Source organism: Notamacropus eugenii, chromosome 6 (assembly GCF_028372415.1).
Source record: "Notamacropus eugenii isolate mMacEug1 chromosome 6, mMacEug1.pri_v2, whole genome shotgun sequence".
Taxonomy (NCBI): Eukaryota; Metazoa; Chordata; class Mammalia; order Diprotodontia; family Macropodidae; genus Notamacropus; species Notamacropus eugenii.
This window is the reverse complement of record NC_092877.1, coordinates 56,003,403-56,018,515: the sequence shown is the minus strand read 5'-3', so window position 1 is coordinate 56,018,515 and position 15,113 is coordinate 56,003,403. Positions and strand designations below refer to the sequence as shown.

The window sequence follows — 15,113 nt, the reverse complement described above, 5'->3', positions numbered from 1 at the left end:
TAAACTTGTGGTATATGTGTAAACAGAACATTAATCCAACATTAACAGGGAAAGATGATATTAACATTAGGGCATCATTAAATCATAGGATATTAAGAATAAAGAATTTATCCATGAAAGGGAACTTAGAAACCATTCAAGTCAACGTTTTCACTTTAAAGCTGAGGAAACAGTCCAGAGACATTATAAAAACATTCACTTCAAAAAACAAGGCATTGCGTTCAACTCTGGACATAAAAAGAAAAAAAAAACTAAATAGCTATTATCCTTGAGGTGTTATATTTTACTGGGAGAATACAAGATTTACACAGATAGGAAAATATAAGGTAATTTATGGCAAGTACTAACAACTGGCCTAATTCAGGCCCTCCTCACTCACCAGGATTCTTGTGAGAGCCCCCAATTGATTTTCTTCCACTGCCTCCCCCTCTCCAGTCTATCCCTCACACAACTGCCAAATTTCTATTATTAAAGCACAGGGGTGATCATGTCACTCCCCTCAAGTAGCAACCAGTCACCTCTGAGCTAAACAATAAACTTCCCTGTTTGGCATTTAAAGTTCTCACAATCTGGCTCTTGTCTACATTTCCAGACTTACTTCAAAAACAACAACAAAAAAACAGCAAACGTTCAGGAAGCATTTTATTAAGCATTATTAAGTGCCAGGCACTGTGCGAAATACTAGTGATACAAAGAAAAGTAAAAGCCAGTTCCTACCCTTAAGGAACACACGCTCCAACGGCAGAGACAGATAACTAATCAGGACTAAGGAAGATTATAACATATGTAAAGGTGATCTGAAAAGAAGAAGTGGGCAGCTAGGGAGGTCAGAAAAAGACCTCTTGTAGAAAGTTAGATTTGAGATGAATGCTGAAGGAAGTCAGGAAAGCTAAGAAGTAGAAGTAAGGAAAGAATACAGGCATGGGCTCAGCTAGTACAAAGTCACAGAAGAGAGGATGAGGATGGAGAACTAGGAAACAAGGATTTATTAAGTACTACCTATGTGTTAAGCTTTGTGCTAAGCATTTTACAAATATCTCATTTGCTCCTTACAATAATCCTGGGAGGTTAGGTGCTGTTATTATCTCCATTTTACAGAGAAGGAAACTGAGGCAGAGAGAGGCTAAGTGATTTGCCCAGGGTCACACAGCTAGTAAATATCTGAGGCTGGATTTGAATTCAGGTTGTCCTGAAGGGAAGAAAGGAAGGAAGGGGCCAGTTTTGAAGAACATTAAATGTCCAACAAGATGGTTTCTGACTCCCTTCCTCATGCTTCACTCCAGACAAAACTACCTGACCTGCTGTTTCTCACAGATGACACTGTCGTTCAATTCCACACCTTCGCAAGGGTTGATCTCCAAGTCTGGAAAGCCACTTGCCTCTTGTAATGGTGACTCAGGAACTGCCTCCTCCTTCAGGAGGGCTTTTCTGCCTTAGCAGCCAGTGTTCTCCTCATCTCTCACATTGTATTTCTCCTACAGAGTGTATGCTCCTTGATGGCAGAGACAATTTTTTGTTTTTCCTCTTTCTATATTAAACATACAATAGATACTTAACAAGGGGGCAATTAGGTGGTGCAATGGATAGAACACAGAATCTGAAGTCCGGAAGACTCCTCCTTGTGAATTCAAGCTTCAGATATTTACTGTGTGACGCTGCGCAAGTTACTTAACCCTGTTTGCCTCAGTTTCCTCATCACAGTATCTTTGCCAAGAAAAACTCAAATGGCGTCACTGAGAGGCAGGCACAACTGAAAACAGACCAACAACGAGATGCTTAATAAATGTTTACTTAACTTAATTGAATCTCTAAATCCCTGGAAGCATTTAGTAAATTTGATGCCCTGAGGATTGGAATGTGTGATGCATTTAAGCCCCTTAAATCCAATATCACAATCATTTTATGTTATTAAAGTTATCTAGGAAACTGTATGTTATCAAATGTTGGTCAATTTGCCCAATCACAGGAGCCTGAATTTACTAGTGCTTTTAATAATGGACATTTTTATATCAGACAATGGACAATGACATTTTCTACTATCTCCAAATTTTAGTAGCTAAACGTTTTCTCCTTTATTGTTGACTGGTTTGAGTACTCTCATGTGTCTTTATATTTTAATATCATTTTGGGTCTTAAAACACAATATAATTTTTCGACAATCAGTTTTTCCTTTTATTTTTCCTTTATATTTTCTTCAAGGGATGGTCTAAAATGATATTACAGGAGGCCTGTGGGCTATCTATACTCATGCTATGTTATATTAAAGACAATTATATTTTCTAAAACTATTGATTAGAAAGTTATATTCCATTCATTGAATACTATTTAGAAGTTAAGGAAAAGTTGGGAACTTAATTCAATTTATTCACAAATATATATGCTTAAGGCCTTACTCTAGATACCAAGATAAAAAGTTGCCCCAAAGAAGTATAAAATCTAGACACAGCATAGGCATACAAGTAAAAGAAGAGGAATGTTACTTCTGGGACTCGATAATCATATATTCATACATATACATATATATATATATATATACACACACACACATATATATATATGATCATGATCTATGATCATCAAACTTTAAAATATCTATATCTATATCTATATATACATGAAGTTATTTAACAAAGCACAAAAGCTTCATAGCTGAATGGGCAAAAATTTACTTATATTATTATAATAATCACTAAGACGGTAGGAGGAATATTTGCAAAATTTTCAAAATAAAAAACTCAAGAATTTTAATATAGGCAATACACAAGTTAAATTATGTGCCAAATGTTCAAAAGCTTCTGAATGTATGAAATTCAAATTTCATTTTAATAAATCAACCTCCAAAAGGCACCTTTTTTTCTTTTTGCCTTAAAATGTGCTATGCTCCAAATGGAAAACTTCATTAACTGACATTATCTTGGGCCCAGGATACAAGAATATTTTCCTCCATTCCCCTAAAATTCAGTAGAGATAATGCTACTCCAACATAGGACAGCTAGGTGGCACAGTGGATACAGTGATTGGCCTGGAGTCAGGAAGACTCATCTTCCTGAGTCAAATCTGGCTTCAGATACTTACTAGCTGTGTGACCCTGGGCAGTTAGTTAACCCTGTTTGCCTCAGTTTCCTCATTTGTCTTCTATTTCATTGACTTTCCATTTCGTCCCCTGAAGGATTATTCTCAGTTTTGCTGGGTAGGTGATTTTTGGTTGTAATCTTAGCTCCTTTGCCTTCTAGAAGATCATATTCCAAGCCCTCTGATCCTTTAATGTACAAGCTACTAAATCTCATACTATCCTGACTGTGGCTCCATGATATTTGAATTGTTTCTTTCTGGTGGCTTATAATATTTTCCCCTTGACCTGGGAGCCCTGGAATTTAGCTATGATATTCCTGGGAGCTTTCATTTGGGGATCTCTTTTAAGAGGTGATCAGTAGATTCTTTCAATTTCTATTTTACCCACTGCTTCTAGGATATTAGGGCAGTTTTTCTTGATAATTTCTTAAAATGTGATGTCTAGGCTTTTTTTTTTTTTAATCATGGCTTTTTTACATTTTTTTAATCTAGTTTTTTTCTTTGCTACAGTTTCCAGGTCAGTTGTTTTTCCAATGAGCTATTTCACATTTTCTTCTATTTTTAAAAAAATTATTTTGCCTTTGTTTTGTTTATTGATGTTCCATGGGATCATTAGCATTTAGCTAATCATTAGTGTTCACTTGCCCCGAACTAGGTTTTAAGGAATTAATTTTTTCAGTGAACTCTTTTTCCATTTGGCCATTTCTGCTGTTTAAGGAGTTCTTATCTTAAGTGAATTTTTGTACTTCCTTTTCTATTATGCCTCTTCTGTTTTTTCAGGTTAGTCTTCTCAGTGAATTTTTCTGCTTCTTTTACCATGAGGCCAATTCTGTTTTTTAAGGTGTTATTTTCTTCAGTATTTTTACCTCTTTTACCAAGCTATTAATTCTTGTAATTTTCTTGTATCACTCATTTCTTTTCCCAGTTTTTCCTCCCCCACTCTTATCTCTTTCTTTAATTCTTCCAGGAAGGAATTCTTGTTGGGGCTGTGTCTAATTTGCATTTTATTTCTTTGAGGCTTTGCATGTAGCAGCTTTCATGTTGTTGATTCCTTCTGAGTTTGAGTCTTGATCTTCCCTGTCACCACAGTACATTTTTTGGTCAAGTTCTTTGCCCTTTTTTCAGCCTGTTTTGTAATTCTGAACTTTAAGTTAAAGTTGAGTTCTGCTCCTGGGGGAGGGAAAAGGGGCAGAGAAGTTTCAGGCTTTTTCATGCTGTTGTTTTCAGAGCTAATTCTGGGGGTCTGTAACTCTTTGTTTCTTGCAAGACAGTATGACCCAAGGAGAGGTGTAATCACTGCTTTCTTGGCATGTGCTCTGGTCCTTACCCAAGAAGAGCCTTGGTTCTCTGAAGCCTAAAGTCCTAGCACTCCTCTCAGCCTCTCCAATCATACAGATTAGAATCCATCCATGTAGGTCATTTCCAAAGTTCATCACTCAAATGGATGGAAGTTCTCCTTGCCTTCTTCTAACATCACCAGGATACCACTGCAGCACTCTGGTTATCCATTTATTCTTATGTATTCTCCGCACATGATCAACTCCTTTCTTTCTGTCATTCAAATCTTTGATCATACTCTTGTTCTGAAAAAGTCCAAGTCCTTCACTATTTATCTGTTACAGCCTGTCCAGACCCTCTACTACTCTCTATGTGATGCTTATCCTCTGTTCTTCAATGGCATCAGTATTCCAGGTCTTGCTGCCATATAGCAACACCAGTAAAATATCTGTATTGAAAAGCTGGAACTTCGCTGTTATGAGAAGCTTGGGGTCAGTAAGAGCATTGCAAGTTCTTCAGATCAATGCAGCTCACTCTCCTTTTCAACTACAGACCCAGCTCACTGTCCATCTGTAATGTCTATGCTAGACAGACATACTGCTGGACAAGCTCTATGAGGTATCCCACAAACACTCTCCATCCACTTGGTCTTCTCCGTGTGGATGGATAGGCCAAACTCCTTTCAGTGATTACAGATTTCTTCCATGAGAGGCTGTGATGTCCTGAGGATCAATGTGATCAGTACAGTCATCTAAACACGAGAGCACCTAAAGTACTTTTTCTTGCCATCTCGCCCTGGACCCTGCACTGGATCTTCTCCATCAGAACAGCAAATATTTTTGGCAGGCATACACTTGTACGCCTTGTACGCCTTGTATGCCTTGCCTGAAATATACTGCCAGAGCAGAACTGAGCAGAATTATTTCTGGCTTCAGAGATGCTTGAATGATCTTGCTCTACGGATGGGAGAACCTTGTCGTAAAAGAGCTGAGAAGGTAACATTTTATTCTATCAAGTTGAAAGCTTTGTTTTGTAACCAACAAACGATGAGCCTGATGGGATCTCCTGCTCGACATCTGTGAGACGGTAATGATGTGATCTACTGCTGTTGTTTAGTCAATGAACTGTGTCCAACTCTTTGGGATTCCATGTGGGGTTTTCTAAGCAAGGATACTAGTGTGGCTTGCCTTTTTCTTCTCCAGCTCATTTTACAGATGAGGAAACTGAGGCAAACAGGGTGAAGTGACTTGCCCTGGGTCACACAGCCACTAAGTCTCTAAGGCCAGATCTGAATTCAGGAAGATGAGTCTTCCTGACTTCAGGCCCAGCACCGTGCCACCTAGCTACCCAATATTCTCTATTATTGACTATTATTTGTGAAAGTCTATTCCCTACTGAAACCCTCATTTTCTTCATTAATAAAATAAGGCAATCTCTAAGGTATCTTCTAACATTTTATGTTCTAAAAGGCCCTTCAGCTAGGACACCTTTTGTTCAAAGGTAGCTTCTAAATCTGACAATCTATGTTCTGTATACAAAAGTGACTGAAAAACATAATCTTGGACATAGCTGTTACCTTAGAGTCAACTTCTAGCTTATTCCATTGTAAAACTGTGCCTTATTTATATGTTTCTCTCCTATCACCTTAGCATAATATATATATAGCATACTGCTTAGAAGGATCTTATTGAATTAAAGAATGAATCTGTGGGTTTAAACCTAATATCCAAGATAACTATTACCTTCCTCATTAGAGGGTTATGCGAAATGGACTTTAATCCTGGGAACAAAATCTATTAAAACATCAATAATTGGTAATTAATTGAAATAATCTGTGAAAATATACTCCTCTAATTTAATTAAATGGCATTAACTAGCCCTGTAACCTGGAGCCAGTCATATAACTTCTCTAAGCCTCACCTTCTGAAGATTAGAAACTAATTTTTATTTTAATTTTAAATAAGGGTATTATTACAAATGTTTTAAATTTGTAAGTGATCCTTAAAATTTTTAAATTCTATAAATTTAAATTATAAATAATTTTGACTTCAGTATTTCAGCAATATTATTTTTTAATATTAACTCTTCCCCAAGGGACATTGCTACAGAGATTTGGAGAAAGGGAATGTTAGTATGTAGGTATTACTTGGAGATACTCAGATTTCTGAGTCTTTTAACCTTGGAGGAAGGAACTTTTTTTCGGGCATGAGGCATAATAAATGTCATGAGGTTGAGACCTGCACTGGTTTTCCCTGCTTTGTCAACAGATTGGGGAAATGAATTTGGGGTGGGGGGGAGAGGGAGAGCAGTGCAGCATGGGCCCATCTGACAGATATCAGGGAAACCAAAATTGAGATCTCATGGCATGGCTGAGAACATGGGAAAATGGGGAGAAATGAGATTGGACCATACAGTATCCCAGGGTTGGTGAAACTGCACAATCCATCCACAGTACCTACCTTCCCCTTGCTTCCCCAGACAGCTGCCTAGGAAAACCTTCCCCTCCACGGAAGAGGTTGGGGTGGTATAGCTCCCTGTCTTGCTATTAGAGGCCCTCCTCCACTATATGAAATTCTTAATAAAGTATATGTTCATTCCTTAGGGTTTGAGTCCAAGCTTGTCAGTGCACTTAGGGACTGAGACGAGAGGAAGGCAACCTGAAGTGGACAGGGGATGTTCCTCAGCTCAGGCTAGGATGGAGGTGAGCTATTTTTGCCATTCTCATTATCTCTAGGACCTGCATGTCCCTAAATTTCTCCTGAACCTGGAGGAAGATTTCATTAAAAAGTGAGAGAGTAGGAGGAAGACATAGAGGTTGATCTGTTTGCTCCGTTAATCAATCATACTGTATTCAATTGCTAGACAAAGCCCTGCCTGGCTACAAAATCATTTCTTTTTCAATCGCTTCTTATTAAAACCAAACTGGTTCAGAAATGATAAAAATCACTAACTTATTAAAATCATGAAAGTGATTTTTCACAAAATTTTGCCTGTGCATTAGCTGAAGAAATAAGGTAGAATAAAAGGATAAGAGACTATCGTCACTGGAGCGAGGCACATATTCGAAACAATTGCACCCTCTGCTGGAGCACCATGGTCTTGGAGAATGTCAAACCTGACTTCACAGGTCCATTTCTGATTTTAATTTTTGTAGCACTGCTACCTCTAAGGAACAAGTTTTTAATATTTCTCCCTTTCTGCATTTTATGATGCTGAGTTATTTCTGTCAATAACATTCATGTCCATTTATTCTGTATTCATTAGGATTTTTTAATCTATAGCAAGTACAGTTCTGAAGATGTGATAATGAACTTAAACAAGATATAGTAAAGCCTCAACTGGAGCCTCAGTCACTTGGAGTTTTGCCCAGCTTTCTGCTCTTAGGAAAAAGAGGCAAATGACAACAAATCAAGTAGCATGATAGAAATACTGACAGCCTTGGATTCAGGGGATTTGGCTTCTCTTCTTGTCTATGATGGTTATTAGGTTGGAGACCAGAGGCAAGCTACTTTACCCCTATGACAGTTGCCTTAAATGTAACAGGGATAAAAATGTGAGAGAAAAGCATTGTAAACTTTACTGCTGTACAGCAATAGGGTTAATTGTTGTTATGTAAATGAGTTTATTTGTTAAATGAATATTATTTGTTGCTAATTGAATAAATAAAAAAAGCAACTTACTTTAGGTAATCTTATTTAGGGGTTTTGTGGAATACAACCACAGAAACCCATCATCCACCAGATGTAGCAGTTTTATGTTGGTATGGTGGAACCAAGACGAATGTTTTTTAATGAAGAATCCACAAGATGTTGATTTTTTAAACAGGGAAGCAAATACAGGCAATATATAGTGTGATAGGAAAAGCATCAGATTATAGTCAGGAAACGTAACTTCTGATCTTGGCTTTGCCAATAATTGGCTATACAAAATTACCAAGTCACTCTCCACCTCTGGGCCTCAGTTTTCTCTTCTGTAAAGTGAGGGATTTAGACTGGATTCCTTCTGACCCTCATAATTTCTATGCTAATATTGATTACAGAAATAAGAATCCATTACATTTTGTTAATTTACTATCCTTTGCTAAAGTGTCCTCCCAATAGCTTATCATAGAGTAGAAATAATCTTGGAGTTAAAAAAAAAACTATTTCAGCAGAGCACTATCTTTGGCAGATATGATCCAACTGGAAAGGCCTGGCTCAGCCCCAACAACAGCCTCAGTGTCTATTGCCTGAAAACAAATCTAGCTAAATTCACACAGGCTCATCACCAGAAGGCAGAATTCTCCATGATATTTTTTTTTTCCATCACAGCAACTCAAAAAGACCACCTACTAGGCAGTAAAGAGAGCTACTGGAGGGGGAGTACAATGAATCAAAGACCCCGAGAGTGCTGAAGCGGTTTACTATAAATGAGTGTGTCAACTTCTGAATGATAATGATGGTAGCAATGACAATAATAACAATAACTAACACGTACGTAGCACTTAGGTTTGCAAAGTGCTTTATATATGTTTTCTCACTGGATCTTCACAACAACCCTGGAAGAGAACTACGTGCTGTCATTGTCCTCATTTACAGTAGAAGAAACAGACTCAGAGAAGTTATATGAGCTGCCTAGAGTTCTAAGCTAGCAGGTATCCATTCCTTGGAAATAATGAAAAGCTGGAAGGCCATATAAAAGAGATAAATAAAATTTAAATTTAAGAAAAATAGTATTTGTACAATGTTAATGTCAGAGAACTTCAAACCTCATATGGAAAGAGTATTGTATGAAGTAAGCAGAACTAAGAGAACAATGTGTGCAGTAACAAAAACACTGTAAAACCAAAGCTGAAAGACTTAAGAACTCTGCTTTGTGCAGTGACTAATCATGATTCCAAAAGACTGATGATGAAGCATGCTGCCCACCTCCTGACAGAGAGGAGGTACACTCAGTGAACATACATTTTTGGACATGGCCAATATGGGAATTTATTTTGCTCACTTACACATATTTATTATAGAGTTTTATTTTTCTTCTATTTTTTTCCAATGATGGTGGGAGGGAGAGAAAATAAAATGCTTGTTAATTGGAAAAATAAAAGTTCAGAAAAAACCCCCAGTATTTTGTACCTCAGAATCAAGCCCTCCCTGTCTCCATGGAACAAAAGATCTTGTGAGTTCTGAGGAAAGGAATCACCTTCCTTTGGTCTCTGTCCAAGCCTGGGCAGTCTGCTTCAGAGGGAAAGCAAATGAAAGGGGTCAATCACTGCACAATAGCAACTCACTAGGGTGTTCCTGGGGATTCCTTTCCTCAGTGGAGATCTTAATCTCTCTCTGTTTGAGCAGGCTGACTTCTGAAGTTACTGGGACTGAAAACACTCCTTAGCTGATCATGAGCCTTCTGGCTATGGAAGGCCTTCTCTCCATTGAACTCTGTTGGTCTCCCCATTGTCAAACTGGTGTTTAGAACCTTTCTGTGCACCCCAAACATTGTCTTCAATACCCAGTGATCACTTACGTACCATGATGAGGCCCTGTAGGACTTCAGGGGAACCATACAAGAGATATATTACTTAAAGGTAGCATAAATCAAAGTTATCATAATCTTAACCACACTTCATTGAGGAAACCTGATCTTTAGAGGATCTTGTTGTGGCATGAATGTGCTGATATTCCAAGCACTGAATCACTCCTTTATTTTTCTGTCATGTGAAACTGGAATTTTACATATCGATTCTGATGAAAAGGTAGCATGTGAAGACTTGAATGGATGTGATCTTATCAATGTGGATGTTGTTCCCACCATAGAAGGGCTACTCAATTTGCTGTGAGGCTATCTCACTTTCTCCAGAAGTCCTAAGGACACCAGGAAAGTTCAAGACAATTCACTAGTCATTCCTCAACTGACTATATGCTGGATACAAAGCCAGAACGTGAAGAGAGGCATGGACCTATAGTTGGTCTCCCTGCCTCAAGTTTTAGTCAATCTTCTACTCCGGAGTCAAATGAATCTTCCTAAAGTGCAGGTCTGACCACCTCACACACACATCCCCACTCCCCTTCAACAAGCTCCAATAGCTCCCTATTACTTTCAGGATCAAAAGTAAAATCCTCCATTTGGCTTTTCAAGCCCTTCCTAACCTGGCACTTTTCTACCTTTCCAAGTCTTCTACACTTCATTTCCTTCCATGTAGTCTACAGTTCAGTGACATGGACCTCTCTGTTGCTGTCTCTTGTACAAGACACTACCATTTATTTCCTGTCTGCACAGTCACTAGCTGACCTCTGATTCTGGAATGCTCTCACTCCTTATTTCTACCTCCTGGCTTCTCTGGCTTCCTTCTAGTCTCAGTTAAAATCCTACATTCTGCAAGTGCCTTCCCTCTGAGATGACATCCAATTAGTCCTGAGTATACATTTGTTTATACATGGCTGTTTGAATGTTGTCTGCTCCATTAGACTGTGAGCTCCTTGGTACTTAGGACTGTTTTCTTCTTTCTGTGTAACTCCAGGGCTTAGTATAGTGCCTGGTATGAGATAGGTACTTACATAGTGCTTGTTGACTTGATATATCCCTGATGGGACAAACTGTGCGTATTCTGTTAGTCAAACCTCCCACATCTTTTATTTGCAAACTCACTTCACTTACTCACCATTTATGCTATCTACGATGTAGAGAAATAGCCTCTTAGGGGGCAGAGCCAAGATGGTGGAGTAGAAACACACAAATACACTAGCTCCGAACCCACAGCCCATAAAATATCTGTAAAAAAGAACTGCCAATAAATTCTGGAGCAGCAGAAGCCACAGAACAGCGGAGCGGACGAAATTTCTGTTCCAGAGAGCCTGAAAACCTCTAGCAAAAGGTTCTTCGCGCTGCGGACATGGAGTAGAGCCCAGCCCTGTGTTGGCCGTCCGGCGCCGAGAGGAGCAGATCAGAGCAGGCTTCAGGGACAGAATCTCCAGCAGCCCGCGGGTCCCTCCACCCACAGGTGACAAGGATTGGTGAGAGGGTCTCTTTGGTGGGTCGAGAGGGGAGTGGGGTGCCCCCATAACTCAGGCCCCCTCGGGAGGCAGCAGCAGAGGTGGGAGCAGACCGGGGCTCCTCAAGCAGGCAGGAGCCCAGATCCATTGTGGAAGGTTTCTGCATAAACCCCCTGAGGGAACTGAGCCTGGGAGGTGGCCCTGCCCCAACCTGAGCACCTGAACTTGATCTCACACTGAATAGCAGCCCCGCCCCCGAGGAAGCCCTGAGGCTGGGGAGCAGCATTTGAATTTCAGACCCCAAGCACTGGCTGGGCAGATCTGGAGGCGAAGTGGGTGTGAAGAGGATATTCAGAAGTCAAGTCACTGGCTGGGAAAATGCCCAGAAAAGGAAAAAAAACAAGACTACTTAGAAGGTTACTTTCTTGGTGAACAGGTTTCTCCTCCCTTCCTTTCTAATGAGGAAGAACAATGCTCACCATCAGGGAGAGACACAGAAGTCAAGGCTTCTGTATCCCAGCCCACTCAATGGGCTCAGACCATGGAAGAGCTCAAAAAGAGCTCAAAAAATTTTGAAAATCATGTTAGAGAGGTGGAGGAAAAACTGGGAAGAGCAATGAAAGACAGGCAAGCAAATTATGAACAGCAGGTCAGCACCCTGCTAAAGGAGACCCAAAAAAATGCTGAAGAAAATAACACCCTGAAAAACAGTTGGCAAAAGAGGTTCAAAAAGCCAATGAGGAGAAGAATGGTTTCAAAAGCAGAATTAGCCAAATGCAAAAGGAGATTCAAAAGCTCACTGAAGAAAGTAGTTCTTTCAAAATTAGAATGGAACAGATGGAGGCTAATGACTTTATGAGAAACCAAGAAATCACAAAACAAAACCAAAAGAATGAAAAAATGGAAGATAATGTGAAATATCTCACTGGAAAAACAACTGACCTGGAAAATAGATCCAGGAGAGACAATTTAAAAATTATGGGCCTACCTGAAAGCCATGATCAAAAAAAGAGCCTAGACATCATCTTTCATGAAATTATCAAGGAAAACTGCCCTAATATTCTAGAACCAGAGGGCAAAATAAATATTGAAAGAATCCACTGATCACCTCCTGAAAGAGATCCAAAAAGAGAAACTCCTAGGAACATTGTGGCCAAATTCCAGAGTTCCCAGATCAAGGAGAAAATATTGCAAGCAGCTAGAAAGAAACAATTCAAGTACTGTGGAAATACAATCAGGATAACACAAGATCTAGCAGCTTCTACATTAAGGGATCGAAGGGCATGGAATAGGATATTCCAGAAGTCAAAGGAACTAGGACTAAAACCAAGAATCACCTACTCAGCAAAACTGAGTATAATACTTCAGGGAAAAATTGGTCTTTCAATGAAATAGAGGACTTTCAAGCATTCTTGATGAAAAGACCAGAGCTAAAAAGAAAATTTGACTTTCAAACACAAGAATGAAGAGAAGCATGAAAAGGTAAACAGCAAAGAGAAGTCATAAGGGACTTATAAAAGTTGAACTGTTTACATTCCTACATGGAAAGACAATATTTGTAACTCTTGAAACTATTCAGTATATGGGTACTGGGTGGGATTACACACACACACATGCACACGCACACACACATAGAGACAGAGTGCGCAGAGTGAACTGAAGAGGATGGGATCATATCTTTAAAAAAATGAAATCAAGCAGTGAGAGAGAAATATATGGGAGGAGAGAGGGAGAAATGGAATGGGGCAAATTATCTCTCATAGAGGAGGCAAGCAAAAGACTTTTTTAGTTTAGGGAAAAAGAGGGGAGGTGAGAGAAAAACATGAAGTTTACTCTCATCACATTCCACTGGAGGAAGGAACAAAATGCACACTCATTTTGGTATGAAAATCTATCTTACAGTGCGGGAAAGTGGGGGATAAACAGGGTGGGGGGGACGATGGAAGGGAGGGCATGGGGAGGAGGGTGCAATTTGAGGTCGACACTCATGGGGAGGGACAGGATGAAAGGAGAGAATGGAAGTAATTGGGGGCAGGATAGGATGGAGGGAAATATAGTTAGTCTTATACAGCACGACTATTGTGGAAGTCATTTGCAAAACTACACAGATTTGGCCTATATTGAATTGCTTGCCTTCCAGGAGGAGGGGGTGGGAAGGGGGAGAGGGTGGGAAGGAAGAGGGGAAGGGAAGTTGGAACTCAGGGTTTTGGGAATGGCTGTTGAGTACTGTTCTTGCCGCTAGGAAATGGGAAATACAGGTAGAGGGGTATGGAAAGTTATTTGGCCCTACAGGACAGAGGAGAGGATGGAGACAAGGGCAGAGAGGAATGATAGAGGAGAGAGCAGATTGGTGATGGGGGCAATTGGAATGCTCGGTGTTTTGGGGTGGGGGGAGGGGACAAGGGGGTAGAAAATTTGGAACCCAAAATTCTGTGAAGATGAATGTTAAAAGTTAAATAAGTAAATTAATTAATAAAAAAAAAAGAAATAGCCTCTTAGCTGCATCCCCCTTCTCAAAATTCTATCACCAGGTTTCATGTTTTTTGCATGAACTGTCCTCTACCCCTGGAATGCACCTCAAATGTCTTAATCTCATGGGATTCCTTCAAAGATTAGCTCCCAGGCCACTAGTTTCACATGGAACTTAGAAGAACACTAAGTTCTATACAGCACTTTCCACATGACAATGCAGACAATGCAATGAATCCATATTACACAAGGAAATCAAGTCTCACAAAAGATAAAGTGATTTATCCAAGGTCCCAAAGGTCCAGTACTCTTTCCACATTGCTGAAATGAGGAATCACAAGATCTGAGTTCGAGTCCTAACTCTATAAACAAGTCTCAGGGTAACTTTGAATAAATGGCTTCTCCTCTTTGGGTCTCAAGTTTTGTTCTGTTTGCCAGGAGGTGGGAGTGGGAGCGCCTTAGGTTTCTAGTATGAATCTAGTTTATAAATAATTTTAAACACACGATTCCAAGTAGGACCAAACTGTACTTCTCCAGTGGGATGTATTCACTTACCCATTGTCTAAGCCATTTTGTCCGAGTTTCTTTCCTATGTCACCAGCCATGATTCCTGGCATTGGAAGGAGTGTCTTTGGATCTCGTATCTATTTATGCCCATAAAAAGCAATGGGAAAAATACAATGTTATATTCATGCAAAAACCCAATTCTAAAGTAAATATATAAATGCCTACAACAAATGTATGACCAGTGGATGGCAAGAAGTACTTGTTGACTGATGGTGTAGTAGTTAGTGGAAAGACAAAGCATTCCCATGACTTGAAAATATGGTTATTATTTTTGTATGGGGGGATAAAGGATTTTGGATTGTATATATTTAAGTCTTCAGTTTTTTTCTGCAAATATTTTACAAACAGTTCTTGATAAATGGGCTTTCAAAAAGTATACTTACCTAAAAGATAAACATAAAGACATTTAAAAGCTTGTATGAAGATTCAGTTCTCTCTACCAACTAATTAATATTAATTATTAATTAGCTAAAATTAATATTAGTTAATTAACTAAAAATTAGTTAAATTAATATTAAAATGTAATTGATTTAATTAAACTTACCATATAGTGAATTTAAAAATTCTGGTTATAAAAACTTTAGGTTTAGCTAGAATTTAATGCTCTCTGCAAAAATATTGAAATCATCAGTCTCTTCAAACATAATTGCAGAGAAGAAATGCTATTTGGAGCTCAAGTTAGGGAAAACATACCTCTAGTAAGGAGGCAAATTAACAACTAGAAAATTCAGATATGATGGTTTACTTCAACCATGAGAGCAA

General features: G+C 39.0%; 1 protein-coding gene across 3 annotated transcripts in view; it reads right to left on the bottom strand.

The window, feature by feature from the left end:
* The window catches only part of ACOX3 (acyl-CoA oxidase 3, pristanoyl), an 85,642-nt gene that overhangs the window by 54,227 nt on the left and 16,302 nt on the right, over positions 1-15,113 (bottom strand). For all 3 annotated transcript variants that reach the window (XM_072620133.1, XM_072620132.1, XM_072620131.1), the window contains exon 7: positions 14,340-14,428. In XM_072620133.1, coding sequence (XP_072476234.1) covers positions 14,340-14,428 — 89 coding nt within the window. The remainder of the gene's footprint in view (positions 1-14,339; positions 14,429-15,113) is intronic.